Source organism: Acipenser ruthenus, chromosome 3, assembly GCF_902713425.1.
Source record: "Acipenser ruthenus chromosome 3, fAciRut3.2 maternal haplotype, whole genome shotgun sequence".
NCBI lineage: Eukaryota > Metazoa > Chordata > Actinopteri > Acipenseriformes > Acipenseridae > Acipenser > Acipenser ruthenus.
This window is the reverse complement of record NC_081191.1, coordinates 43,170,072-43,197,882: the sequence shown is the minus strand read 5'-3', so window position 1 is coordinate 43,197,882 and position 27,811 is coordinate 43,170,072. Positions and strand designations below refer to the sequence as shown.

The window sequence follows — 27,811 nt, the reverse complement described above, 5'->3', positions numbered from 1 at the left end:
CGTTCATTTTGACTGTCCTTTTGCTATAACGGACAAATGGCTTGGATGCCAACAGGTTCGTTATAGCAAGGGGGTACTGTATAGGAGATCTGATTCTATGCTTAACATTGCAATACTTTAATATGTAATGGTGCAATACACATTCTAACTCCTTAGTGTATATATAATTGATATTATAAAGACATTTCAATGACTGTTGCTGTTTTGTAATTCAGTGTTATTCCACCCCAAAACACCAACGTTAAATGAAAACACAATAGGTAGAGAATTATTTTTTGCTCAAATTCTTACACTAAATAAAAAAAAAATTACAAAAAATGAGCAAATATCTATGACATGGTTCAAGTAGCAGCTCTCTGCATTATGAAACAAGGAGAGATGCCATCATAGTGAACGAAACACAACCTTGAGATGTGCATTGATTTCTGTTTACATTTATGTTTGTGTAATACATTTTCACTACCTTACGCTGTTCTGCTTTTTAACTAGTAAAACGTGTGCTTTCACAAAAGGGTTTAGAATGGACATGCTCAAAAACCGCATACCTTTTTTCCCCTCATAACAAAAGTGTAACTGTAAATTTGCTTCATTTCAAGTTCATCATTGTAATGCAGAGCACTCTCCACTATTTTTAGCATTTAAAAATGCATGGATTCAACATTTGCTTCACCAGTGGACAACATGTTATATGAAATTCAGTTGAACTTGCTTACCCTAAATTATGAAACACATGGCATTTAAAAAAAGCTTTAATTACAGGACACAGACAAATGCTATATTTACCTCAGCATACTGTACAAATAACAAATCATATAAAAATACCTTTGTTACATATAGAAAACTTAATGTTCATGGATTCTTATTTGTCCGCGTAGTAACAGGGACAAATTTTGTGTGTGGGGGGGGGGGTGGAGTACTGTTCTGACTTTTGATTTCATGACGCCATGATCTGATGAATACATTTTACATTGCTAGTGAATCATTCAGCAATGAATAGTGTGGCCCCCAATAAATTCTAATGCAGCTTGCTTTATTTTATTTTATTGACAAAATATAATCACTGTCACATACAATATGATACTATATATATATATTTTTTTAAATTCACTTTATTTTCAGACTGTGTATCAATATTCGCTTAAATAATAAGGTGACCTATAATTCACGACCCACGGAATCTCAATAAGAATCTGAGCAGCCCATTGTTCAATGAAAAGCTCCTCAGACCAAACTCCACACTGTGCTGTCATGAGGTTTCAGTGACTGGTTGGAATAGGATGCCAAAAATGGTGTCATGACCAAATTGTGGTACAAGATTTGTTGACTGTATTAAAAAAAAACAATGCTCAATCAGTCCCCCTCAATGCTGGACAATCACAGCTCTGTGATCTTGATGTGTATGTTGTTGGCACCACGAATGTGAAGAAGGAAACTGCTAAAAGCCACATGAATTCATGCTACCTTGTAAATGCTGTTAGGGCAACATCGCCAGTGGAGGACTGTGCCATTGTGCAAAAGTTCACTCGGTGGGATGCTACCAAGCATAAACATATGCTCAAACCTTATGACATCGCCTACACTATTCCGTACTCAGAACAATTGTTCAAGATGTTTAAAACTCTAGCCCTGCTTGAGAAGAAACATGGTGTGGAGCTGGGAGATAGCCACCTGCATGACAAGGGCCTGCCGTTAGTTTATAGGCGAAAGCTCTTGGTGTTTTTAGAGGAGCTTAAAAAGAACTTTGGCATGAAGCCATTCTACTGTTCATTGTTGTTTGATGGAAGCACTGAAACTTTGACAGAAAAAGAGGCAATCGGCATAAAAGATAATCAACAATGGTGTTCCAACCATTAAGCTACTTGGGTAAGTTTATTTCTTCTCTTTTTTGTAAAACATGTGTATGCTTTATCTACTGCTATTTTAAAATTTGGCTTTAATATAATTTAGATATTTTTGTTCAATTTTTGGATCAGATGTGTATAGTGGACTTTATCAAGCAGTCTATGATCATTCTCTCAGTAATTAAAAAAACTATTCTGCTACTTTATATCATTTGAACATGCTAGCTATTATGTGGTATATAACAAAAAAAAATAAAAAGACCTATTTCTTTTCATATCATTTTAGGATTACAGAACCTGAGAGCAGCAGGGCTGAAGCATACAGCTGATGATGTGGGACTTTCCTTGGAAGACACCTGTGTTGCAATAGAGCGTCTGTCAATTTTGGGACCCAAAGTGGTGTGATGACTAGGATGCAGATAGATTGTCCATGGATGATCAAGATTCACTGTGTGGCACATGGACTCTAATTGGCACCGAATGATGCATTCAAAGGCTCGTACTACACGAGGTCAAAATAAATATATTGCAATATCTATTGTCGGGCACCACTCAAATTATTTAATGTACAGTAGTGAGTTACAGTACAACAGTACCCAAAATATGTGATCCTTTTTGTATTTTCCAGATTGATGACTTCATGATGAACTTATATGTATAGAAGGTCTGCAAAGAAATGGAAAGAACCTGGCACAAGGAACGTGCTGGATTGATCACAGACGAAAGGCCCTTGCTGCCCTTGACAGGGATTATGCATCTCTTGTATCACAGTTTGAGGATGCAGCTTCAGGTGTGAGAAGGGACATTCCAGTAGCTGATCAAAATGAAAGGCTACCTTAAAAGACTGAAGTCTCATAAGTTTGTACTACATATGGCCTTTTACCAGGACTTGGTAGATGAGCTATCAGTGTCACTCCAAGCTGACAACCAGGCTCTGTCGACTGTCAGGAGTAACACTGAGGCTGCGACTCTGGAGCTTAAATTTAAAAACTAGAGAACAGAGGACAAAAGCGTCGCAAAGTCATGGCTGAAGCAACTGAGGAGACAGACTGGACCTTCCTTAGCCACAAACTAGAAACGACAGCAAGTATCCTCTCCACTGGCCTCTTACAATTAAAATTACCCCCAAGAATTAAGTGGTGGGAATGCAGGTCTGGGAGAGAGGGCAGGAAATTATTAAAAAATGGACCATCATCAAAGTTAGGTACATATACATTAGCAAGGATTACTGACAAAGCGGCCTCTCGGGTCTGTCATCACTTGAGAAACAATTAGTGGGAAAGATTTATGTACCAGAATTGCAGTACCCCTAGCTTTTGCATTACAGGTGGAATGGAACAGCTGCCCCACCCAACCTCTACGCACCGTAAATGATTCGAGGGTTGAAATGCGATACCCATGGTTAAGCGTCTATAGATGGGACATTATCCTGTTGCGCTTCACAAGATGGTTTAGAAGCCCTTATAAAAATCAATTTACAGTATTTATCATTCTTATATGGCCCTTAATTTTAAGGTACCTGTAATTGTAAAGGATTACTAAATGCAGTAAACTTTAACGATAGGCATTTGCTAACACTGTTTTAAAACGTAGCTCTGGTTCACTAACATAACACTGTGGAATGATCACAACATAATTTAGTAATTGTAGGATAGTATTGCCACGTGTGAAAACGTTAACAATAAAGCCGAAACAAAAATGTTTTAAAATGAGCTTCAAAATAACTTCAAACTGGTTAATAGACTAGCAAGCACTGGCAAATCAGCTCCGTTTTATGCAGTGCAGAACTAATTTATTTTAACATATTGTTTATGGACTTTGCAATACCTGCACAGTGGGTGTCTTAAATCAGAGTTTCTGATCACATGATAATTTTTTTAATCCACTGATGGAAATGTCTGGTCTACTTTTAATGGTTTTCAACCAAATTGGCTTCATCATTGCTATTCTCATATTCACTTTGACATCCGACACATTCTTTCCCTAGTCCAGTGTTTGTTCAACCTGTGCTGCATACCAGTCTGTCAGAGGGCGGGGATCGCTCACTGTTTGCAACCCTCCGATTGGTGGAAGTATTATTGGCCTTCCACTCAAAATTTCCCATTATATGGTATAGCCTATCGGATGTGCTTTAACTATCCCTTTAAAAGGTATACCAATTATCTTTTTAGTTTTGTTTTAAACATGTGCAACCCTGTTTTACATAAAACACAGCTGGATTTTACTATTTCTGTGATCTGTAAAATTATCATATTGAACCAGGAAAACAACTTCCCAGGTCTTGAAGCATTTATACAAGTTTTACACTAGCTCCCTGGCAGTTTATTTACCAAGGCCATGTTATCAGGTGATCTGCATGCTGAACCTCCAAAGCATTTTTGTCATTTTTTGGCCTGCCACAGTGTGTCTACTGTAATTAGACAAATAGGAACAGCATATTTGTGTGTTCTTTATTGCCGTTATACTTTGCCAATTGGACAAATATTTGGTATTTATTTCTCACAAACATTCTTAAAAAAAAAAAAAAAAAAAAAGTGTTAACGTCCCACCCGTATCACTTCCGATTGACTAGCTGTGGAAAAGGCTGATCTTCTATTGGTTACAAAGAAACCCACAAAATGGTTGCCAAGAGAGCTTCTGGCAAGGCACAGCCTAATCTTTTAAACATCTTCCCGCCTTAAGGTATTATTTATGTTTTTTGTAAATTAGCAAATAAGTTGTACTGCTTTCTTAACACATGAACCCAACACTTAAATACATCAATCTAGTAAAGTTACTAAAAAATACAACAGTCACTAAGGTATTGGCTTATCATCAAATCATGTTATACAATTATTTCTGAGCCTACTTTGGTCAAGCGTGTACTTGTTGGGATGTTTAAAATAAACATGAAGTTTACTGTTTAGAAGTACAGTAGATGCCAGTTACTAGAATGTTTGGGTATTCGTGTTTCTCATGTTAATTTTTTAACACTAACATTAAAAACACATGTATTTCAGTGCCATATTTGTACAAATACAGTATATATCGTTCCATATAAATACACTTGAAAACCGGAGATTTTCACTTATTGGCAACATTCGGTTAATGACAACTTTTTGCTGAGAACCGAGAGAGGTTGTTAAGCGACATCTACTGTATTTCAAGACAAACATTCCCTGGCAAAAACAAAAACATATAAATAAATCTTTCGAGTTAATACTGCTAACCTAATTTGCCATATTTTTTAGATTTGAACACTACTTTGGAATATATTAAAAAAAAAAAAAAAATGAAGCTACTTTCTTTTTTACTCTTTGTACAGAAGCAATATTAGTTTATTGGACATGCACAATCTATCGATCGTGAAACTATTAAAACATTAAGACTGACAAATATGTTTACAATGACAGAAATAAAATGCTTATGAGATTATCTCTACAATATTTTTTTTATTATTTTAAAATAAAATACTGTAAATCTCATGGCAATGTGTTTACGTATTCATTAATTTATATTAAAAAAAAATGCAGCCAGAGTAGTGTAGGGAAAGAATGTGGCCCTCCCAAAAAAAAAAAAAAAAAAAGGTATGAAGCCAGGATCACCCTGCCGCAGCAGTGTTCCAGTTAGCCATCACAGGACAAGGTGTTAGAAAGCTTAGAAAAAAAAACAGATTGCTATTATAGTTGTACTCTTAGTTACTTAAATTTACTTGCAAATGTGATACAAACTGCATTTAAAAGAAACATTTCCTTAAAGTATGTTATACATTTGTTGAGGTGGGGTGGGGTCACGGGGAACCTTTTGTGTATCTTGAAGAATTTAGTGAACAAGTCAAGCTACAAGGCTAAATCCGCCCCTGTAAATCACTAATTGATTGATTGTGTTCACTGTTAAATAAATAAAAGTAAAATCCTACAAAGTTATATTCTACATTTTCTAGCATTTTGTCCCTTGTACAAGTTGTTTTTTTTGTATAAATAAAAGACCTAAAAATACAGGTTTTAGTAATAATCTCATACCATTTGATTCCATCGCAACAGAAACACAGACATTTATTGAATCTGAATGATAAAGCATTAAGTTACAGTATATTGAACCTATCTTGTTCGGCACAATTTGAAAAGATTGTTATTTCTATGTTTCTGATTTAGACCAGGATTTGAATTTTTTTTTTTTTACGTTGAACTTTCTGTGGATTGGTCCACATCTAACTGAACTGTATTTCACTGAATTTAGTTTAATTTCCGGCTTTATTAAATTAGAACGTGTAGTATTTAGTTTTAAATGATGGCCTTCTATTGTGACCTGATCTTCAGCATGTGACTCCTGCTGGTGAAACATTATATTTCAGTAATAATCTGTGACAAACCAGTTTCTAGTCAGACAGCCCGCTAATGTGCAGAAGAAAGGACAGGTTAACTAAACTGCATATTCCATTGATGCAATTCATATCGCCCGACTCCTGGGACAAAAAGATTTGTGTGAGGGACAACAAGTTTTGCCGTTGTACTTTTGCCTGTTTTTATTTATTTATTTTTCCTATGTTCGTTCTGTTGCTAGAAACACACCGGGTACATTTTTAGAGAGCCACTCAAGTTCCTGAAAACTGAATTGCGGAAGTCTAGCACCTACACACAAACATTTTAAAAAGTGTTTACGTCCCACCCCTATCACTTCTGATTGGCTAGCTTATGACACCATCCCCACACACACACCGTATTACCGCAGCGTTTATTTTAAATTGATCAAAATGACTGCGGCCCTTAAACGAGGGCAGCAATTATACGAGGGCGGCCTTTATTAATAATACTATGCTTCACAAATACTGCAATATTTTATTAAATGATTTAAGGCATTTTAGAAATGGCGCCATGAGAGGCTCCAGTCTGCAGCACTGTACTCTTGTGTGTTTTTGGGGCTTGAATACAGTACATTTACAGACAGTTAACGAGAGCCTATTAGGTGGGAGGTCAGGGGAGTACCAGCGAATCAGGAGTGTGTATTTGTTGCTATAGAGGAGAGAGAACGGTAGTTGAGTGTCATGCAGTTGTTTTTCTTAGCGAAAAATATTACCTCTGAATATCGGTTTGATTTCTGTTAAAACTAAAATATAACCTACTCGTTTGTTTTTTTTTTCTCACTGGAATTTACCTTCTTGTTTGTAATTTCTCTGTAAGAGAAACCAAAACTAAATCTTCTCATAGATCGTAAGCAAGTTTTTTTTTTTATATAATTGTACAGGACTGCGTTTAAATTTTCACCATCCAAGCTGACAACGAGGTAAACAGACAGCCCTTGTTTTATCCCCTGCTGTGTTGGCACTGAACTCTGCTGGAAAAAAAGGGATGTGAAGGACTGCTGTGATGTAAGTAGTTCATCTTGGGTTGCCTGTCGGGACTGTACTATAAAATAACATTTGCTTACTGTGTGTGTACATTAGTTTGTATTACATGCTGGATTGAGGTTGCAGTCTCTTCAGGGGTGTCATGTACAGAGGCAGAGTTGCATGTTTCTTTCTTTATTTTTTGAGCAGGGGTAGAAAAAAAATACCTTTACATTTCTTTATTGAGAGCGGCGTTTATTTGAGGGCAGCCTCTATTAAAAAGCTGATATCTGAGTGAGGTGTTAGTTCGAAGTAATACGGTGTACATATATACATTATAATATATATATATTTCTTTTACTAGATTTGAACAGAAGCGATTATTTATTTATTTATTGGACAAGCATAATCCATTGATTTGTTAAACTATTAAAACATGAAGATTGTCAAATGTGTATAATGATAGAAATGAAATGCTTATGAGATTATCTGTACAATATTTTAAAATAAAATACAAACTGTAAATGTCATGGAAATGTGGTTATGTATTCATTAATTTATGTATTTATTTTTTAGTGAGAGTAGTGTAGGGAAAGAATGTTGTCCTGCCCTCCCCCCACCAAAAAAAGCAATCAGGGTATGAAACCAGGATCACCCTGCTGCAGCAGTGCTCCAGTTAGCCATCATGGGACAAGATGTTAGATGAGGGAAAAGTTAGAGGAGGAAAAATAGCTGTAAAATGTTGTACACAGTTAAAAAAAAAAAGTATTTGATGAAGCCTACTGTAAATATTGCAACATTTTAGTAGAAAAACAGTACAAAATGCAGAGAAACTTGACAGGTTATATACATAGGGGTCTACCTAATTTGCAATGTGTAGCCATCCTAGGTGCATTGCACTTAGGCAAAAAAAACAAAACACACACCTGTCAAACAAATAACATTTAAAAAAAAACTTCCAAAGGCGGTTAACTTTCTTGTTTACTGTTCACATGTGTAGCGTACAAATCAGTTTTTTTGCTGGATAGTAATATGCACAGTTTAAACTTGTTTTTGACAGTTGCAAGTTAATGTTTTTTTTTTTCTTTTCCCCCCTTAGATGCTGCTTTGAAGGCAAGTCGTAAAAATTCCTTTGCATTATCACAAACTGAAATCTCTGCAAAGTCCATTCTGGCAGGCTTTGACAAAACACAGACACAAGGGTGAGTCCCCCCCCCCCCAGAAAGCGGGAAGAGACGTCAATCACCCTTTGACATGACAAAGGAAATTTGGTTGAACTGTCAATCATGAGCTGTGGGCACAGCAAGGGAGTCGATCCGAGGTGAGCTAACCTGTGTTTAGGCATGTTGCATGACGTTAAACCCCAACCATGAATTCAACGATCCAATCAAGATGGGTCGGCGCAGAATTCAAAAAGACTGGGACAGGCAAAGAAAGTAAGAAACGGTTCTGAGGTCTGAAATGAAATGGAAGCTGAACTACTCTGAAGAAAGTTTCTGAAGCTTGGAGAAAGCAATGCAAAAGTGTGCTGGAGTCATCGGAGAATCAATGGTCTGAAGACTGGCTAAAATCATGTTCTGAGAAGGCTGAAATTAGCTTTGCAGAGAGGCCTGCTCTTTGCTCTATGAGAGACTGAACCAGTAAACAGGACACTGCATTGATCTGAAAGCGGGTCTTTGTTTCTATGTCACTGCACGAAACGAACCGAAGCATAGCCAGCAGCTGGGCCTAAGGTCATGTACTAGCCGTACAGAAGAATTGAAACAAGAACACTTTTACAATCTACATAACTTTTCAGTTGCAATGCATTCTTTTAACTGTGAGTTAATGTCTGATGAACTGAACTATTTCCAGTTGGAAACCTTCCGACAAGTCGAAGATAATGTTGCAAGACTATTGGAAATCAACAATCTACTTCCTTTGAAAATAACTATTGTTTGCTGAGAGCCGACGCAATACAATGCCTACGACAAGAACGACCGCCTCCGTTACTTTCGGTGAACTTCAGAGCCAGAGAAAGAAGCAGCTGCAGTGTTCATCACCAAAGAAGATTGACTTTTATTGAAAATCGATATGTATTCAACATATCAAATATTAAACAAATTAAGACTAGAGAAATTAACTGTAGTTAATGCTATCAAGTTAGTGGATAAATTGTTCTAGTTATAGAATATAACTTCCTGTTTTAGAGCGTGTAAATGTGTTTGTTGAAAGTGCAACTCAAAGGAGTTACCTAATAAATGCAGAGAATTTGATCATTGCCCCATTTTGAGTTAATTTGAATACAGAATCAATTGAGATTGATAACATATTGTTTAGTTTGGTAGATCACGTCTAAACTAAATTAACACGGTAAAACTAATTGATAAATTAGTTACTGGAATGTTGGATTCCGTTCTGAATGGGAAGTTGAATTAATTCTTGTGCATTTGATATGAAACATGATCAATTCAATCAATCATTATTTTATATAGTGGACCACCATCAAAGTGCTTTACAAGATGCAGTAACAACATGAAAATCCATAATACTTTAAATACAGAGAAATGCATAACATGCACACATGCTATACAGCGGGGGAAAAAAACAATTCATAATACATTAAATACAGTGGAAAGTGCATAATACATGAAACAGTACATTAAATACAGTGGAAAGTGCATAATATGAAATAGCAGCAGCAACACAGCAGCTAATAGCAGAACATGGAAAGCAAGAGAGAACAGGTGGGTCTTGAGAGTTGATTTAAAGCGAGCGACAGTGGGAGCATCACGCACCAAAGCTGGGAGAGAATTCCAAAGAGTCGGATCCATGAAGCTAAATGAGCGTTCTCCAAGTGTGGTGCACTTTTGCTTGGGGATAACAAGCAGGCCAGAGTCAGAGGACCTCAGCTTGGGGGCAGAGACATAGCGGGTCAGCAGGTTGAGGAAGTACTCAGGACCTGTGTGATGAAGGGCATTGTAGGTGAGCAGGAGAGTTTTGAAAATAATCCTGAACTTTACAGGTAGCCAGTGCAGCTGGGCAAGGGGAGTGATGTGATCATGTTTTTTTACATCTGGTAAGGATCCTGGCAGCAGCATTCTGGACGAGCTGCAGTCGGTTTATGGTGCATGCCGGGTGACCACCATATAGAGCGTTGCAGTAGTCGAGTCGAGAGGAAACAAATGCATGACAAAGTATCTCCGCATCTGGGAGGGAGAGGTAGGGACGGACTTTGGAAATGTTTCGAAGATGGTAGAAGGAAGATTTGACCATGGATGAGATCTGGGCATCAAAGGAGAGGTTGCTGTCAAGAAGTACACCAAGGCTTCGTACTGTGGGGGAAGGCAGCAACAGACAGTTTCCGAGGTTCAGGGCAGCTGTACTGAGATTCTTAAGTTGAGTTTTAGATCCTACTAGAAGGAGTTCAGATTTGCTAGAGTTCAGCTGAAGGAAATTGGCAGACACCCAGGCCTCGATGTCTTGAATGCAAGCCGAGAGCCGGACCATGGCAGAGGGGCTACCAGGGTCAAGTTTTATGTAGAGCTGGGTGTCGTCAGCATAGGAGTGAAACATGAGGCTGTGTTGGAGAGAAGGGGCCCAAGAACAGATCCTTGGGGGACACCACAAGGGACTGGGTTTGCAACACCACTGCGTCCAGCACAGAAAACAGACTGCATGCATCCAGATAGGTAAGAGGACATCCAGGAGAGACAGGTTCCAGAAATCCCAGCATACTTATGAAGGCGGTTAAGAAGAATACCATGATCTATGGTGTCAAAAGCAGCTGTTAGGTCAAGGAGGACAAGCACAAAAGGGAGCACCAGCATCAGCATTGAGCAAGAGATCATTCACAATTCAGAGCAGAGCAGGTTTCAGTACTGTGATGCGGCTGGAAACCAGACTGTAGAGATTCAAGCAGATGGTTCATCAGCTGACTGGCTACATCCCTTTAGAGAGTTTTCGAGGGAAAAGAGAGAATGGAGATGGGACGGAAATTAGATAAGTCAGCCGGGTCAAGGGAGGGTTTTCTGAGTACCGGCGTAGCTCGGGCAAGCTTAAGGGCAGCAGGAACGAGCCCAGGGACAGGTTGAGAGTGTGCATAATGGGGGGAGCAAGTTCGGAAGCACAAAGATGGACAAGGTTAGTCGGCCAGGGGTCCAGGGGGCACGTGGCAGTAGTTGATTTAAACAGTAAGCCGGAAACATCAGCAATGGAGAGAGGAGAGAAGGAGGAGAGGGCAGGAGGGGCAACTGGAGGAGCGTCAAGGTGGTCAAGTAGTAGACTGGGTTTGTGGTGGGAGAGTGTAGAATAGATGTTGTCGATTTTGTTCCGAAAGAAAGAGGAGAAATCATGTCAGGTAAGAGAGGAGGATGGACGGGAGTTGGATCTGTCGGTGGCTGGATGTAGGATTTGGTCAATGGTCTTAAATAGAACATTGGGTTTACCATGTCCCATAGTTATGATTTCAGAGAAGTATTTCACCCTGGCCGCAGCAAGTGCACGCCTGTAGTTCGCGAGATGGTCGGTCCAGATCAACAATTACAATGAGAAACGAGTATTGAAAATACCAATGCAAAGCAGACACTTTGTGATCAGCCATAATTAATATTAATACATTAGACTGTTTCTAATCAATTTCTACATCTGTATACCTTGACAAAGCGTTGTCTTACACATCCAACCAATTCAGTGGATTTAGAACATGCAGAGACTGTCGGCAACAACTGCTGGGGAATGTTGCATGCTTGCCTTTAACACATGACAGCACTCCATTTTAGTAAGGCAGCAAGTAGCACTATTTTTAAGCTTTTATAGTGCTCTCAAATATTATCTTAGATTTATTTAATGTTTAAAAAGGTCAGCAGGCCGACAGTGGACGGGAGTTTCCAGGTGGTGGCGCACAATTAGCCGAGCACCGCCTGGGTGGGGGAGGACTTAGGTCGGCCAGGGTGTCCTCGGCTCACCGCGCACCAGCGACCCCCATGGACTGGCTGGGCGCCTGCGGGCCTGTCTGTAAGTTGCCCAGAGCTGCGTGGTCTGTAGCTCTGAGGCAGCTGCATGACGGGCCTGCAGAAGGAAAAGAAGCGGACGGCTGACGGCGCACATTTCAGAGGACGCATGTCCGTCTTTGTCTCTTGAGTCGGCGCGGGAGTGGCAGCGGTGGGCTGGGTTGAAATAAAAATAAATTGGGCATTTCAAATTGAGGAGAAAAATCTGAAAAATAATTGTAAAAAACAGTAAATAAAAAAGAAGGTCTGCGAAATCATAATTTATTCCATAACCTACCCAGGAAAAATATTTAAATTCTCCGCGATTTAAGTAGACCCCTATTTGTTTATTTAGCAGACGTCTTACAGAGACTAGGGTGTGTGAACTATGCATCAGCTGCAGAGTCACTTACAACAACGTCTCACCGGAAAGACGGAGCACAGTGACTTACTCAGGGTCACACAGTGAGTCAGTGAGTGAACGGGATTTGAACCAGGGACCTCCTGGTTACAAGCCCTTTTCTTTAACCACTGGACTACACAGCCTCCATAGAAATAGCAGTTATAAAACTGAAAGAAAGTCAAGAAAAATCTGAATTCCACAAAGCAGCAGTAATAGTTGGCAATGATTTTGTATTTGTGGTGCAACAAACTAAAACACCTGTAAATCAGAGTTGGATTCATCTTGAGGGGAGGTGGGGTCACAGAGAACCTTTTGTGTATCTTGAAGAATTTAGTGAACCCGTCAAGCTACAAGGCTAGATCCGCCCCTGTTAATCACTAATTGATTGATTGTGTTCACTGTTAAATAAAACCAAAATCCTACAAGTTATATTCTACTTTTTTGTGTGTGTTTTGTGTGACGGGGAGGGGGCAAGTAGATTTTTAAGGATAAGTAGATTTTTTTAGCATTTTGTCCCTTGGACAACAAAGTTCTTTTCAAAAATTGCACACCAGTGTATGTGAATTCTATATAGACAACATGCTCTAAGAGTTTGTGCATATCTGTCTGCTGAGCTCAAAATGGAAATATGGTCTATGCAAATTTAGCTGGATTGTTTCCAGCCTCAAAATTGACAGATTCCTGTGTTTCACCATATACAAAATAAAAGGGAGTGCAATGCAGTGCTGAGAAGCTTAAACCTCAAAATGACATGACATTTTTGCTCTGCACAGAGCAGGTTAAACACACATTAGCAATGCTGATCAGTTGACTTACCGATAAATCATTTCCCTCTTCACTGTGGGTATCCAAGGAAAGCATGCAAGAAAAAAAGAGAAAGAAAGAAACATTAAAAATGAAATCCAACACCTGAATCAGAGGTCCAGCAAAGGCAGTCTCAAAAACGACAGGCCTGGATGGGAGGCCATCAAAAACAATAACCCTGTAACTACATGCAAGTTAAAAACAAGAGTTAGTGAAAAATCTACTGCAACCAGCTACAATTGTTATGGACATTCCAGTTGTAATGCTGTGTAAATAAAAGCATTGAGAGGATACATGACAGTGCTAAATGGTTAATGCAAAAATAAATCAACAAGTGAGTGTTTATGCCTCTACTCAAGAGTTGATTATTTGAGTTGCCCACAAAGAACCATCGTGTTTTCTGTTTCTACCATTGCTCATTATGGTTAAACATCACCGCTGCTGCGGGGAGCTCTGAATTCAAAGCTTTATGAACCTGCTACAAGCTGTGATTTGCAATATGATTAGCTTAATCAATGTGCTTCGGAACACCCACAAGTCGCAGTATAAAACACATTGTTTTTCATGACCGGCTGTTACAAAGTTTGCACCTTTGACTAACTTTTCATGTCTTAACACCCGAAATTCTTAAAAACAATTATGTTCATCAACTCAGAGTTAAGAGTCGCCAGGAACATTTAATTTGTTTGTCTGAACAGCACTGAAACATATAACCATCTAGAAGCACATTTTCTTATTACGCAAAAACTTTAAATGGAAATGTGTCAAATGGGAAGGCGCTTAACTTAACAGCGAGGAAGTACGGTAAGAAAGACTGCTGTACAGTGCGGCAAAGATAATACTAGTCAAAACAACTGATTAAATGTATACTAAATGTTTATAACCTATTACCATTTTTATATAAAAAAAATGGTTTTAACTGTTAAGTCGCTGGTTTTTTTTGGTTTTTTTTAAATCACAATTTAGAAATTCTATGAACTAGAAAGCATTTTTTTATTGTGTAGCCTATATTTAGAAATTTGGAAAGAGCCAAACAAACTTAAATTTGGTTGTATTTTAGCTTTTTTTCTTGGTAAGGTTAGCAACAAGACATGATACAAGACATTATATATTGTATTTAATCCGATAAATCATGATTATTGTGATCATTTACAGTCAATAACAGATAACTGAAAATGTTATTATCGTCCTAAACTAGCAGACAAATATCTGAAAGCTGCTTTAAAATTATTTTCTTCTGTGAGCAGGAGGTCAGTTTATTTTTATGAATGGAGCTTAATTTATTGTGCATGTATTTAAATTATTTTACTTATTTTAAATTTAGTAGTCGCCAATTTTATTATTGTCCTCCGAAGTGTGTGTCGTCAGCCAACCACTTCTTTTCACACTGCAGACCCACCATGCAGGCACCTCAGAGCTACAGCGTTGGAGGACAACGCAGTTCTGGGCAGCCTACAGGCAAGCCCGCAGGCGTCCAGCCAGACTACAGGGGTCGCTAGAGTGCGGCGAGACGAGGACACCCTAGTAGACCTGTGAGGGTGCTAAGCAGCGAGAAGAGAGTACCCTGGACGGGATGGCCCGACAGTTCTTTCCCAGGGTTCAAGGGAAGTCTGCCAGCTAGAAAGGGGGCGGAACTCCGGCATTAACTCATCGACCCGGAAGGGAAACGATGTGGCAGTCGCGGATTGGAGGGGCGGCTGCACTCGTTTACCAAGGGGTCATGTGTGACAGCGTAGACGGCTAACACAAAACCCGGAACAGCACTTCACTTTTGTCACACATAAACTTGTATCACCCACCACGAGCACTACAGCACGCACTCAGGACTGGTGACTGAGTTTGTATATTGTGGGAAAGATGTGTGTTTATTTGGGACTGCAACCCATTTATTTATTCCAGTGCATTACACATTGTTGTGTATTGCCTGGAGTTATTGTTTGGTCACCAGACCAGGATTATAATTAAAAACCCTTTCCAACTGGATTACAACTCTGTCTTAATTATGCACTGCATCACTCCTGCACCTGTACAAAATCAACCACTTTGCCACAGTACACCACACACTAAAAAAGGAAACAGTTCAGGGAATACCACCGGCTTGTTAAAGAGCTAATGTGATTATTATTATTGGTCAACATTATTAAAACAAAGAAGCGTCATTTTACAGAAATACGAAACCAGTGTGTGGTGCTCCCCATCTACTTGGACTAAAATTAAGGTGAAATAAGAGACAGACATACTATTAATTTCCAATTGCTCTGCTATTTCTTGACATGTGGCGTCCTTTTTATTGTCTTTATAACCACAGACACTGGCATCATAAAGAACATTATATTTTTCAACTTTAATAATTAAATTCTCATTGATGTCTTTTTTTATTATTTCTGTGGTAATCTCTGTGTGAGCAAGACACCGACAGTCTGACAGCCACTACCTTTGACCTTATTTTTGAATGGCCCATTGCGATGCGAACAACGCATAGCAAAATACAAATAAAACAAACATGTTTCTATATTTGCTCACTTCACTCGCGCTGCTCGCTTCGCTTGTGTTGTGCATTATTCCACTTAAATCACTAGTTTTAATTATTTTTGATTTGCAAGCTCGCGTCCGGTGTGCATAGCTCTTTAACATGCAAGCCTGTGCCCATTGACGCATTTGATCTGGCATTGTATGCTGCAGAGCTGCGCTTATACTCAGACTTAAGAATGTGTTTGTACATTTATGTATTTAGCTAAATCTGGACTTTGTTAAATCTAGGAAAAATACACTATTTACATTAAATCCGAGAAGAAATGCCTGTTAAAACATTAGTGTTTTTTTTTTTTTTTTTATAAATTGTCGCCACGGTTCACTGCAGTTTCACCGACACACTGACCACTTCAAACAATTTCTCCGTCAACGGCTCATTTGAAAGGTAAGAACTTGGCCTAATTAGCTGTCATTCATGTATTTATTTAAAACGTTCTATCCTTTAAAAATCCTTTTTGTTTTCACAGAACTACCCCTTTAGTCATAGTCGCGCTTAGTGACTCTCCATGCCCCCCAGTTTGCACACCATTGGTCTAGATGAAGTCAACAAACTCCTAGGTCTTTTTCAGATTCCTTCTTCAATTTCAGTATCTCCCATATGGTATTTATAATGAACATTTTTATTGCCTGCGTGAAGTAACTTACATTTTTCTGTATTAAATGTCATTTGCCATGTGTATGCCGTTCTGAATGTCGTCTAGATCATTTTGAATGACCTTTGCTGCTGCAACAGTATTTGCCACTCCTCCTATTTTTGTGTCTGCAAATTTAACAAGTTTGCTTACTGTACCAGAATCTAAATCATTAATGTAGATTAGGAATAGCAGAGGAACTAATACTGATCCCTGTGGTACTCTACTGGTTACCTCGCTCCATTTTGAGGTTTCTCCTCTAATCAGTACTTTCTGTTTTCTACATGTTAACCACTCCCTAATCCATGTGCATGCATTTCCTTGAATCCCTACTGCGTTCAGTTTGAGAATTAATACAATATTAATACAAGTCAGGCCTATTGGTCTGTAGTTACCTGGTTCGGTTTTGTCTCCCTTTATGTGGATCGGTATAACGTTTGCAATTCTCCAGTCTGTCAGTACAACACCTTTCTCAAGAGACTGTTGCATGATCTTAGTTAGTGGTTTGTAAACAACTTATTTCATTTATTTGAGTACTATTGGGAGGATCTCATCCGGTCCAGGGGATTTGTTTATTTTAAGTGTTCCTAGTCCCATTAACACTTCTGCCTCTGTTATGCTAAAGCTATATATATATTTTCTGAAACTGTACAAGATAATTTAAAAAATGGGTAACATGACCTTGTGCATCAATGGGGTGTTACCCATAATCCTTCTGCAATTTGAAGTAATGTCACTGCATATCGTAAAAGTCACTTTTTTTTCCCCTTATATTTGGACCTGTGAATCCAACATCTTTTGTTCCACTGTTAAAAAGACAGTGTTTCTGGATTGCCCTGAATTCAGAAATACCAACTATGCCCACCTTTCTATAGTTTATCAGGCGTTTATAGGTCCTAGACTGAGGCTAGGTCACTTTGAACTTTCCCCTTCCACAAGGTAATGTTGCTGCATGACAAGTGACTTTTAGTACCTTTTGTTACATTTGTTACTGGTCATGGTGGTTTGTTCTGGGGTTTAGTCATTCTAGTACTCATGTACCATGTGGTACCTTTCAAAACACTCCAAACAGAGACCTGGCTGAGAGGGACAGTGCGGACGGTAGTACCGTGTATCCCTCCACATGCCCTTGCGGGAACATACACAGCACTTTTTTGTGGCCTTGCTTTACTCCCAGATGGTGGTAATGTCCGTATAAAATGACGTTCAGTAATTCTAGCGACTGTCTCCAATCTTACTGTTTCTGGCATTTCTTGGCTGGAGATGACAGAAGTTTGAAAGGCTAGAAAATTAAGCTTGCTTTCTGGAGCCGTGCAGTACACAACATGGCCGTTGTACAACGAAATCTGGACCATGTACATGGCGAGTTTTTTTATACCATGCCATGGTCTTCAATACAGCATTGTACGGCTCCAGCATTTGGTCCGACTTATCTACACCTCTATTGTAGTCCAGCACACACTCAGGCTCAAATCAGGATGGTCCCTCGGGAGAGCATTAGAATTGTCATTATAGTGTAAATTCTAAAAATGATTGGAACCTGTCCCGGCTCACGGTGGCAGGGACAATTGGGCAAGCGTGAATAGGGTCAGTGGAGCAATATAAATAAATTCTAGGTTTATTCACCAGTCCCATCAGAAGAAACAAACCCCAGAACTTTTGCATTTCAATTAGATTAGTAGGGACCCATTTGCGCACCCATACAAATTGGTCTGAATAACCAAATACTCAAAAAAGTCATCAGTGATGAACAAACTGAAGTCAATCAATCCAGTTGTGTTCACCCTGGTACCTGGTGTGCCAGAAAAAGGTGGAATTTGAGACTGGATGTTGTTAGGAGGGGGTCCAATCATAGAGTGGCTGAAATCCAGCACCCCTTGGTCCAGGACCTACTGTACCCTCTTCAGGCAGGGGCTCGGGCTCAATGTCCATTGGCTCCTCTTCCTCACTACTGCTGGATTTCTCACTGGAGGAAGAGTCACTCGGTACATATTTAATACCAGAGTCATCAGGCACAAAATCTCTCTCTGAGTCTGAGTCTGACTCCATTAGGAGGACAGCAAAAGCCTCTGCACTAAGCCGCATTCTTGCCATTTTATTGAGTAAAACTTCCAAATTAACAATAAAATAATAAAAACAAATAAATTTCAAGGCCAATGAAATGACGGAAATGAAAACTTCAATCAATTCAAATTGTAGGGAAATGAGAAAAAATTGATCTTTACAGTATTTATTGAAAAATCAACCCCCAAAAATCCTTAATTACTGTAAAATTGTATAAAATATAGAACCTAAAAAAATAATAATTAAATAAATACTAATCAAAATCATTTACAAAAAAATGGTACATTGTAAAATCAACTATGAATGTTTTTTTATGCTAATAAAATAGATTACATTTTAGTGCTAACTTACAGTCCTCTTATGCTTTTATGTTTACCATTGTTTGTCTTAGTGGATCTATATGGTACGCGCTTAGAATAACAAACCGAGGTTAAAATATGACTTAAAATATTAAGAAAAAGAAAACTAAAGATACACACAGACTGTTTTAAATTCATTCGGGATGTTTCACAGTACAAGCCAAAGATAGCCAACGTCTGCGTTCAAATAGGCTGTAAATTACATTTAACAACTGCATCACATCAAATATATTTTGTCGGGGAAATATAGTGAAATTAAAGCCAACGACTGAATATGTTATGTAATAACTCCTCAATAAGTGACCCATAGTGAAAAAACGGCAATCCGTTTTTTGTTTTTTTTTACCATGTATTTCAATTGGACGTACCACGTACGTCCTTAGCACTGGGGAAGCGATTTTTTGGAACGTCCATAGCACAAGAGGTTAATAAAGCCAGGTTAATATAGCCAACGCAAATATAGTATATTGTTAAAGGCACAGTAGTATCTGCAAGACGGGCGGATCAGGTTTTTTTCAGGTCGAGCAGCGACAGTCACTTTGCTGTGCGGTACACCCGGCTGAAAAGGCCTGGGGAGAACCCCGAAACCTTCACGCAGGTGTGGCTGTTTGTTACTTCCTGCACTTACGAAAAGCCATCATGCATTTTGTCTAGCTCGACCCGGGTCAAAGCATGTCACACATCCTGAGGTGGGTCGCTGTCGACCCGGGTATGTGGTTTCACACTATGCGGAACTGTGATCCGGGGTAGCCAGAACCCAGGTAGGAGCGCCAGTGTGAAAGAGGCTCAACATACTACACGAGAACTTTGCGTATGTTTTTATGGGGGCTGGCAGCAGGCCTGAGTTCAAGCTTACATTTTTTGCTGACATAAATCTAGATGACATTTTAAATTAGAAGCGTTTCCTCATCAGAAACTTACAACCAACCACAGCTATAATGCAGGTACTAGGAAAATAATTTATAAAAAGTATGTCTCCCAATACATTATTTTCTCTTTCCACAATGTGTAATTGTATAATACATTAGTATGAGTGATGCAATAACACAGTATTGAGCTTATATATCGCCACTAAAAGAAAAATACATGTGTGTAATAATGGTATAGTCTGTTCCTGTGGCAGCTCGCCATAAGAGGCTAAGCCTACGTGTAATTTTGTAAAACTAAAAAAAAAAAAAAAAAAAACAACACCTTACCTTTATGTCATCCTTTCCAAGGTCTATTGTGTTGCTATTGGCTAACATGAAGACTCAAAATGGGTGGGATTCCACCTCCACTCACCCTCTGTCTGTCAAGTTTTAATGTATTTGTATTGGCTATACGATGCAAGCTTGTGGCTAGCCTCTACCACTCATAATTAGACTTAATCTTGCCGTGTCTGTTGCCAAGCAGGTTATGGGTGGCTACTCGCTTAAGTTTTGATTTCCGTATACAGTACGTAGTATATTTTTTAGAACGTTGTAGATTTTTATTTATTTATTTATTTATTTATTTATTTATTTATTAATTAATTTTTTAATTCATACGCCATTTTCCTCGCTTTCAATTGAGGAAAAAAAGTTACACACACAACAATAAAAGGCTGTCCAAAGCCTACATTGGACCTAAATTGGACCTTCAACAGGGAGGACCAAAACAAAATTGCCTTTTTAAATTGTTCATTGTATGAAAACAAGAAATGGAGTATTCGCAGTTTGGTTTTTCAAACCGACTGTTCATCTTCCCTGTGGATTTCTGTGGGCTACAGCGTTTTTAAAAAAAATCTTCTACGGGGTTGCAAAATATTTTTTTCAACAAATGACTCAGGATTCATTAAATCAAGTAAGTCCAATGTGTTTTTGTTATATTCAGTTGCTTGCCTTATGTGCTACATCACTGTAGTACATTTCCAGTATTTCAAACAAAAAAAAAAGAAATCTGCCCCATGAAAATGCTAGGTGCTTTGCAGGCAGGGGATATGTTACTAGAGGGGTACCCTAAGTATATGTAGGTTTATATCAGGAATAGTTTGCATTTATTAATGGGATATGAATTGGGTCCACCGTCTAACGATATTTGCGCCAGCTACTTTTAAAAATAAAAACTTAAATATTATGATTATATTTGGGTATTGGTGTACCAAAAAAAAAAAAAAAGTGTATTCGAGTTTTGTTCTGAGATATTGGGGGAGTTGTCATGTATAGAGGCTGTCTCCTTTAAGAAGAAAGGCATGCTGGGACATCAGCTGATTTCTTGTCAGCTGACGGCAGAAAACAAATGGGAGAGAATTTAAATATATATATATATATATATTTGGTGTGTTATTAGCTGCACTAAACTTCTTTAGAAAGCAGACTTTGCTTACATTCCAGTTTGTTTATAGCTTCCAAAGGTAATTTTTTAGTGGGGTGGTGCCACAGTTTTGCACATTACTCTGTATAATGTGTGTGATTTAAAGAAGTAGGGGTACACAAGTTGAGTCAAAGAGAATATTTTGCATCAGGAGTATTTCATTGATTTTCTTAGCAAATACTAGTTCTTTTTAGACTTGTATTGCAGGGGCTTTGATGATCCTAAAGTCAATTTTTCTTCTTGTTGATCTTGCCTTGCTGTGAGCAGTGCTGAAATAAAGCTCAATGCACCTCGATGACATTGGTGCCCCCTACTACCTTGTAAGTGCCACATACTTCAAAACTAATTGAAAACCCTGTGTATGCATCAAGGCCTGTACAGACTGCCAACTGTAGTTGCTCAACAAAAATGTCAGCAACAAGATGCTGGAAAATAGAAGCATGGTCTATTTTTGGAAACCTTTCCTGAATTTGAAGTGAGGCCATTCTAAACCAATCCATGGCAACAGCAGCAGCTGCTACTGCTTCTCTTGGAGAGCAGGCAGACCAAGTCCTTTTCTCATTACATGATTAACAATGCACTTGATCTGACTAAAAGTGAAATACTGTTTTAAAACAAATGTAAACATTGCAGCATAAGTTACTGCAATTCCTCTCTGTACTGTGTAGTATAGCAAAGTCCATGTAACACCAGAAACTTTACAGGGGACTTTTTCTTTAGCAATGTTCTCCTTGTGAATACGTCAATCCACAATATCTAAACAAATCTTAGTTACTTATTCTTAATGAATATTGCTTGAAAAAGTCTCCCACAGTAAGATGCTTGGAAGGTGCTTAAGCTTTTTTTTTTTTTTTTTTTTTAAATCCCCAAAACACTGACTAAGTACATTTTGTAGAAGGTGTAGAAGCACAATACAAAAAGGACGTTAGAAAGGCCAAGAGAGAGATAGAAATGAACATTGCTAAGGGGGCTAAAACCAATTCCAAAATGTTTTTCCAATATTATAACAGCAAGAGAACATTCAAAGAGGAGGTTAAAAGTCTAAGAGATACAAATGGCACCCCTAGACGAAGAAAAAAAATAGCAAATATATTAAATGATTACTTTTCAAAAGTTTTTACAAAAGGAGGATACAGACAACATGACCCACATGTCGACCTGTTCCTGTCCAGTTTTAAATGACTTTAGCATAACAGAGGCAGAAGTGTTAAAGGGACTAGGAGCTCTTAAAATAAACAAATCCCCTGGACCGGATGAGATCCTCCCAATAGTACTCAAAGAAATGAAATAAGGTTATTTACAAACCGCTAACCGAGATCATGCAACATTCTGGGAAATTACCTATATGGTAACAGTATCCTGGGAGACAGTCAGCATGGTTTTAGGAAAGGGAGATCGCGTCTAACTAACCTGCTTGATTTTTTTTTTTTGAGGATGCAACATCAACAACGGATAATTGCAAAGCATATGACATGGTATATTTATATTTCCAGAAAGCTTTTGACAAAGTCCCACATAAAAGATTAATTCTCAAACTGAACGCAGTAGGGATTCAAGGAAATGCATGCACATGGATTAGGGAGTGGTTAACATGTAGAAAACAGAAAGTACTGATTAGAGGAGAAACCTCAAAATGGAGCGAGGTAACCAGTGGTGTACCACAGGGATCAGGATTAGGTCCTCTGCTATTCCTAATCTACATTAATGATTTAGATTCTGGTATAGTAAGCAAATTTGTTAAATTTGCAGATGACACAAAAATAGGAGTGGCAAACACTGTTGCAGCACCAAAGGTCATCCAAAATGATCTAGACAGCATTCAGAACTGGGCAGACATGGCAAATGACATTTCATAGAGAAAAGTGTAAGGTACTGCACGCAGGCAATAAAAATGTGCATTATAAATATCAGATGGAAGATACTGAAATTGAAGAAGGAATCTATGAAAAAGACCTAGGAGTTTATGTTGACTCAGAAATGTCTTCATCTAGACAATGTGGGCAAGCTGTAAAAAAGGCCAACAAGATGCTCGGATATATTGTGAAAAGTGTTGAATTTAAAACAAGGGAAGTAATGTTAAAACTTTACAATGCATTAGTAAGACCTCATATAGAATATTGTGTTCAGTTCTGGTCACCTCGTTACAAAAAAGATATTGCTGCTCTAGAAAGAGTGCAAAGATGAGCGACCAGAATTATCCCGGGTTTAAAAGGCATGTCGTATGCAGACAGGCTCAAAGAATTGAATCTGTTCAGTCTTGAACAAAGAAGACTACACGGTGATCTGACTCAAGCATTCAAAATTCTAAAAGGTATTGACAATGTCGACCCAAGGGACTTTTTTGACCTGAAAAAAGAAACAAGGACCAGGGGTCACAAATGGAGATTAGATAAAGGGGCATTCAGAACAGAAAATAGGAGGCACTTTTTTTACACAGAGAATTGTGAGGCTCTGGAACCAACTCCCCATAATGTTGTTGAAGCCGACACCCTGGGATCCTTCAAGAAGCTGCTTGATGAGATTCTGGGATCAATAAGCTACTAAACAACCAAACGAGCAAGATAGGCCGAAAGGCCTCCTCTTGTTTGTAAACTTTACGTTCATATGTACAACATTTTACAGCTATTTTTCCTCCTCTAACATCTTGGCTAAAACACTGCGGCAGCAGGGTGATCCTGTTTTCATACCCTGATGGCAACATTCTTTCCATTCACTACTCACTGAAAAATAAATACATAAATGAATGAATACATACATAAACACACTGCTATGAGACTTAGTTTGTATTTTTTTTTATAAAATAATTTAAAAAATAATTGAATGGGGTCGATCTTGAACTCAAAGCTTAATATATACAGTCAAACCTGCTCATGCAACCACCTTTATTAAGCAACCACCTGGTCAAAGTGACCACTATAAATTCCTCCCAATGATATTTGTGCTTTTATTTAACTGTAATAAGCGACAACCTGTCAAACGCGACCAGCGACCACAATTCTCTTACCCAGCAACGGACTCAAACCTGTATTAAGCACCCTTACACAGGGCTATTGTTATAAGAAAAATATGGTTTTAAATGGTACGTCCTAAATTCAAAGGAATACGGTAACCATTTTAACTGTCTTTTATCCGTAATCAATAAAACAACAGCGCTCTCTTGTAAAGGAAGAGAGAAAACGGGGAGAAACAAAAGGACCTCCCTAGATGACAGAACTTAAGGTTATTAAACTTGTAAAGACAGTAAGTGCCAGAAAAACTGCTGAACATTAGAAAAGGCATTAGAAAGACGCAGATACAGCATTTTGAAACAAAGTTTTAGGTTTTTATTTCTGTTCACGTGACCGTGTTTTGAGCCGATTCAATTAAACTCTTAATTAAACTTATTTTTACCTTGATGTCCTGATTGACTTGCTGATTCTGTTTCACCTTCTTCATTATTCGAACACAAGAGTAAGCAATGACATTAATCACTTCCTCAGATGCTACTTTAACTTGCATTTTGTTCTCGCACTTGCCTGGGAACTAGGTAGCTTCCCATGTGTCCGTTTCATGTTGTGTTGTTCTTTCCCGCTAATTTAACAGAATGTTCTCATAATTAAAATGTTGTGGTTCAAGACTTAAAGGCAAACCGTTAAAAGGAAAATAAACACAGAAAAATTCAAGCCATACTTATAAGAGTATCAAAACAATGAGCGCAGTGATTGAAAAAGATCTTATGCTTATGCTGGCGTTTGTTTCAGGATGCAATGAATCAACACATACCTGAAAGACAGACACAGGCATTGAAATTTGCAAAGGATTTAAAACATTTTGTGTGACCCGAGACAGGCAAGCAAGCATTCATTATTTTCACAAAACAATTTGTTTTGTAAATGCATTATCTAAATGAATGTTATTAAAATTACATACTTCCTTTTGTTCATATTACATATGCTGGCTTTTACAGTGTAAGACATACATAATTATAGGTAAGCATATCAGAGACAAATAGAAAATTCATAAGTAATGGGCCCTCAACTAACCACCTGTGTTAAGAGACCACTATTAGACTGTCCCTTGAGTGATCTCTTAAAACAGGTTTGACTAATCTCATATACAAGCAATTTATTTCTATCATCATAATCATTTGTCAAATCTTCCTTTTAATAGTTTTTTTTTTTGTTTTGTTTTTTTAAATATAGCGTTTAAATCCAATAAATCGGTAGCCTATTGGCATGGCACTGACAAGGAAAAATGAAAAACACAAAATCGGTGGGAGTCACGTGATGCTTGCTGAGGGGAGGACGGAAGTCAGAAAAGCTCTCTCCTAGACTCAATTTTTTTTCATTTAATCCTAATAAACTGCTATAAAGTGTACTAAAGTACGTTTAACAGTTGTATAATGGATACTACTAACAGATTAAAACTCAACGAGTCAAAAATTCCAACCTCTGCAAAGAAAAGAGCAAAGGTAGATTCGCCGACAACAAGCCACGATGGCGACGCGGATACTAGCAGTCTGTCAGTTATGATGCGTGAATTCAGTGACATTAAACAAATGTTACAAAGCTTGATAGAGTCACAACAGAAACTCCAAGAAAATATAACTGGGATTGAGAAAAGGGTTACCGGTACAGAAGACAGAATATCAAAACTGGAAGATAATGTGTTTCGTCTTGAAAACCAAGTGAAGGAATTAAGTTCTGAGGCAACAAAAAACGAGAAAATGCAGGATTTGGAGAACCGTTCCAAACGCAACAACATCAGGATTATTGGCGTGACTGAAGGGAATAATTGTTCAGAATACGTAAGACGTCTTTTATGTGAATTGCTTGGTGTAGACGTTTTGGAAAAAGAAAGGCGATTGGAAAATGAACGTGCCCACCGCTCTTTGGCGCCAAAACCTCGGGACTGGGAGCGCCCACGACCACTTATTGTCCGGTTGCTCAGGTTTCAGGACAGGCAAAAAATTCTGGATTTAGCTCGCTCACAGCTACCTAAGATGTTGGGAAAACTCATCCCCATATACCCCGACTTTTCAGCAGAGCTGCAGGCTAAGAGAAGAAAATACACCCCTATCAGGAAGCTCCTACGAGAGAAGAATGTGAGATACGGCTTGATCTATCCAGCAACATTGAAAGTGACCTATGGAAATCGTTCTGTGCTTCTTAAAACAGTGGAGGAGGCCAAAGCATTTATATTCGAGAATTTCAACATTTCACTGGAGGAAAACGATAAAATGTAAGACTGTAAATGTAGTTTTGAAAACTGTAGTTAAAATGACCAACAATAACTATACTGGAGATCCTCCGTGACATTTCGAAGAGAAAACCACACATTAAAGGTGACAGCATTCCGATATTGTAGGCCTACTTGGGTCTTTCTTATTTTTATATGTATGCATATATGTATGTGTATATGTATGTGTGTATGTATGTATGTATGTGCATGTTGTGTGTACATGCTTATAAATGTGTATGTAGGCTATATGACACGTATTATACATTATTTCATTAATTTATTTGTATTATTTATTTACCCATTGATCATAATTTTGATAGGATATAGTACCGGTATGTCTTATGAATTATTCATTGAGAATATTATTTTATGCAATGACGTCGGTATTGAAATTTATGTACAACCACTTTATGTCATTAATTTACTAATTTAAATAATACTACAATTTAGTTATTGTATAGAAAACAGGATTTGAATCAATTACTTTTTAAATTAGTTAACATAAATTTAGTCGGGGAGGGATGCTATATCAAGAGATATGGCATCAGGACCAAAACGATGTTTGTTAGTGGGATTTGTGTTTTTTGCAGTGTTCGTGGTTAGTGTTATTCATTCCCATTGTTTTGAGATCTCAATGACTGCTGTATTTCGGTCTAGAGATCATTCTAAGTTATCATCTGCGTTGGTAAATTTTGAAATAAGACGGATACATACACTTAAGGTTACAGCTCTCTATGGCATTTCTCTTATATCAGTCAAATACATGGAACACAGTAATATTAAATGCATTGTATTTATAATATATACTAATGCCTCATGATGTTCCACCCCAATTGAGGGTAGTTTCATGGAATGTTAAAGGATTCAAGAATCCTGTGATATTGCACTTATTCAAGAATCACATCTTACTGAAAATGAGATTATCAAACTCAAAAGAAGATGGGTGGGCCATGTTTATCATTCGTCATATACGTCTAAAACTAGAGGAGTTTTAATACTAGTAAATAAAAGATTACATTTCGATCTATTAGACACCATTCACGATACAGACGGAAGATTCTTAGCCATTAAGAATTGGAGGAAGGGAATTGGTCATGGCTAGTGTGTATGCCCCAAATACCAATCAGTCTGATTTTTTCAGTTAATTAATAAACTATCAAATTGGAATGATTTGTCGCGGATTGTTGGTGGAGACTGTAATGCTGTAATGGATAACTATCTTGACAGAACCCCCAATACTTTCACTAAATCCACTATTGCTTTGAATAATCTATCTAAAGAGCTAGGTGTTGGAGATGTTTGGAGACTAAAAAATCCAACAGGCAGAGATTTTACATATTTCTCTGCTGT

The 27,811-nt window shown here is 38.1% G+C and overlaps 1 protein-coding gene across 6 annotated transcripts in view; it reads right to left on the bottom strand.

The window, feature by feature from the left end:
• The window catches only part of LOC117394754 (histone-lysine N-methyltransferase SETD2-like), a 131,938-nt gene that overhangs the window by 66,890 nt on the left and 37,237 nt on the right, over positions 1–27,811 (bottom strand). For all 6 annotated transcript variants that reach the window (XM_033993275.3, XM_033993274.3, XM_033993273.3 and 3 more), the window contains one exon: positions 13,336–13,357. In XM_033993275.3, the coding sequence (XP_033849166.2) occupies positions 13,336–13,357 (22 nt within the window). The remainder of the gene's footprint in view (positions 1–13,335; positions 13,358–27,811) is intronic.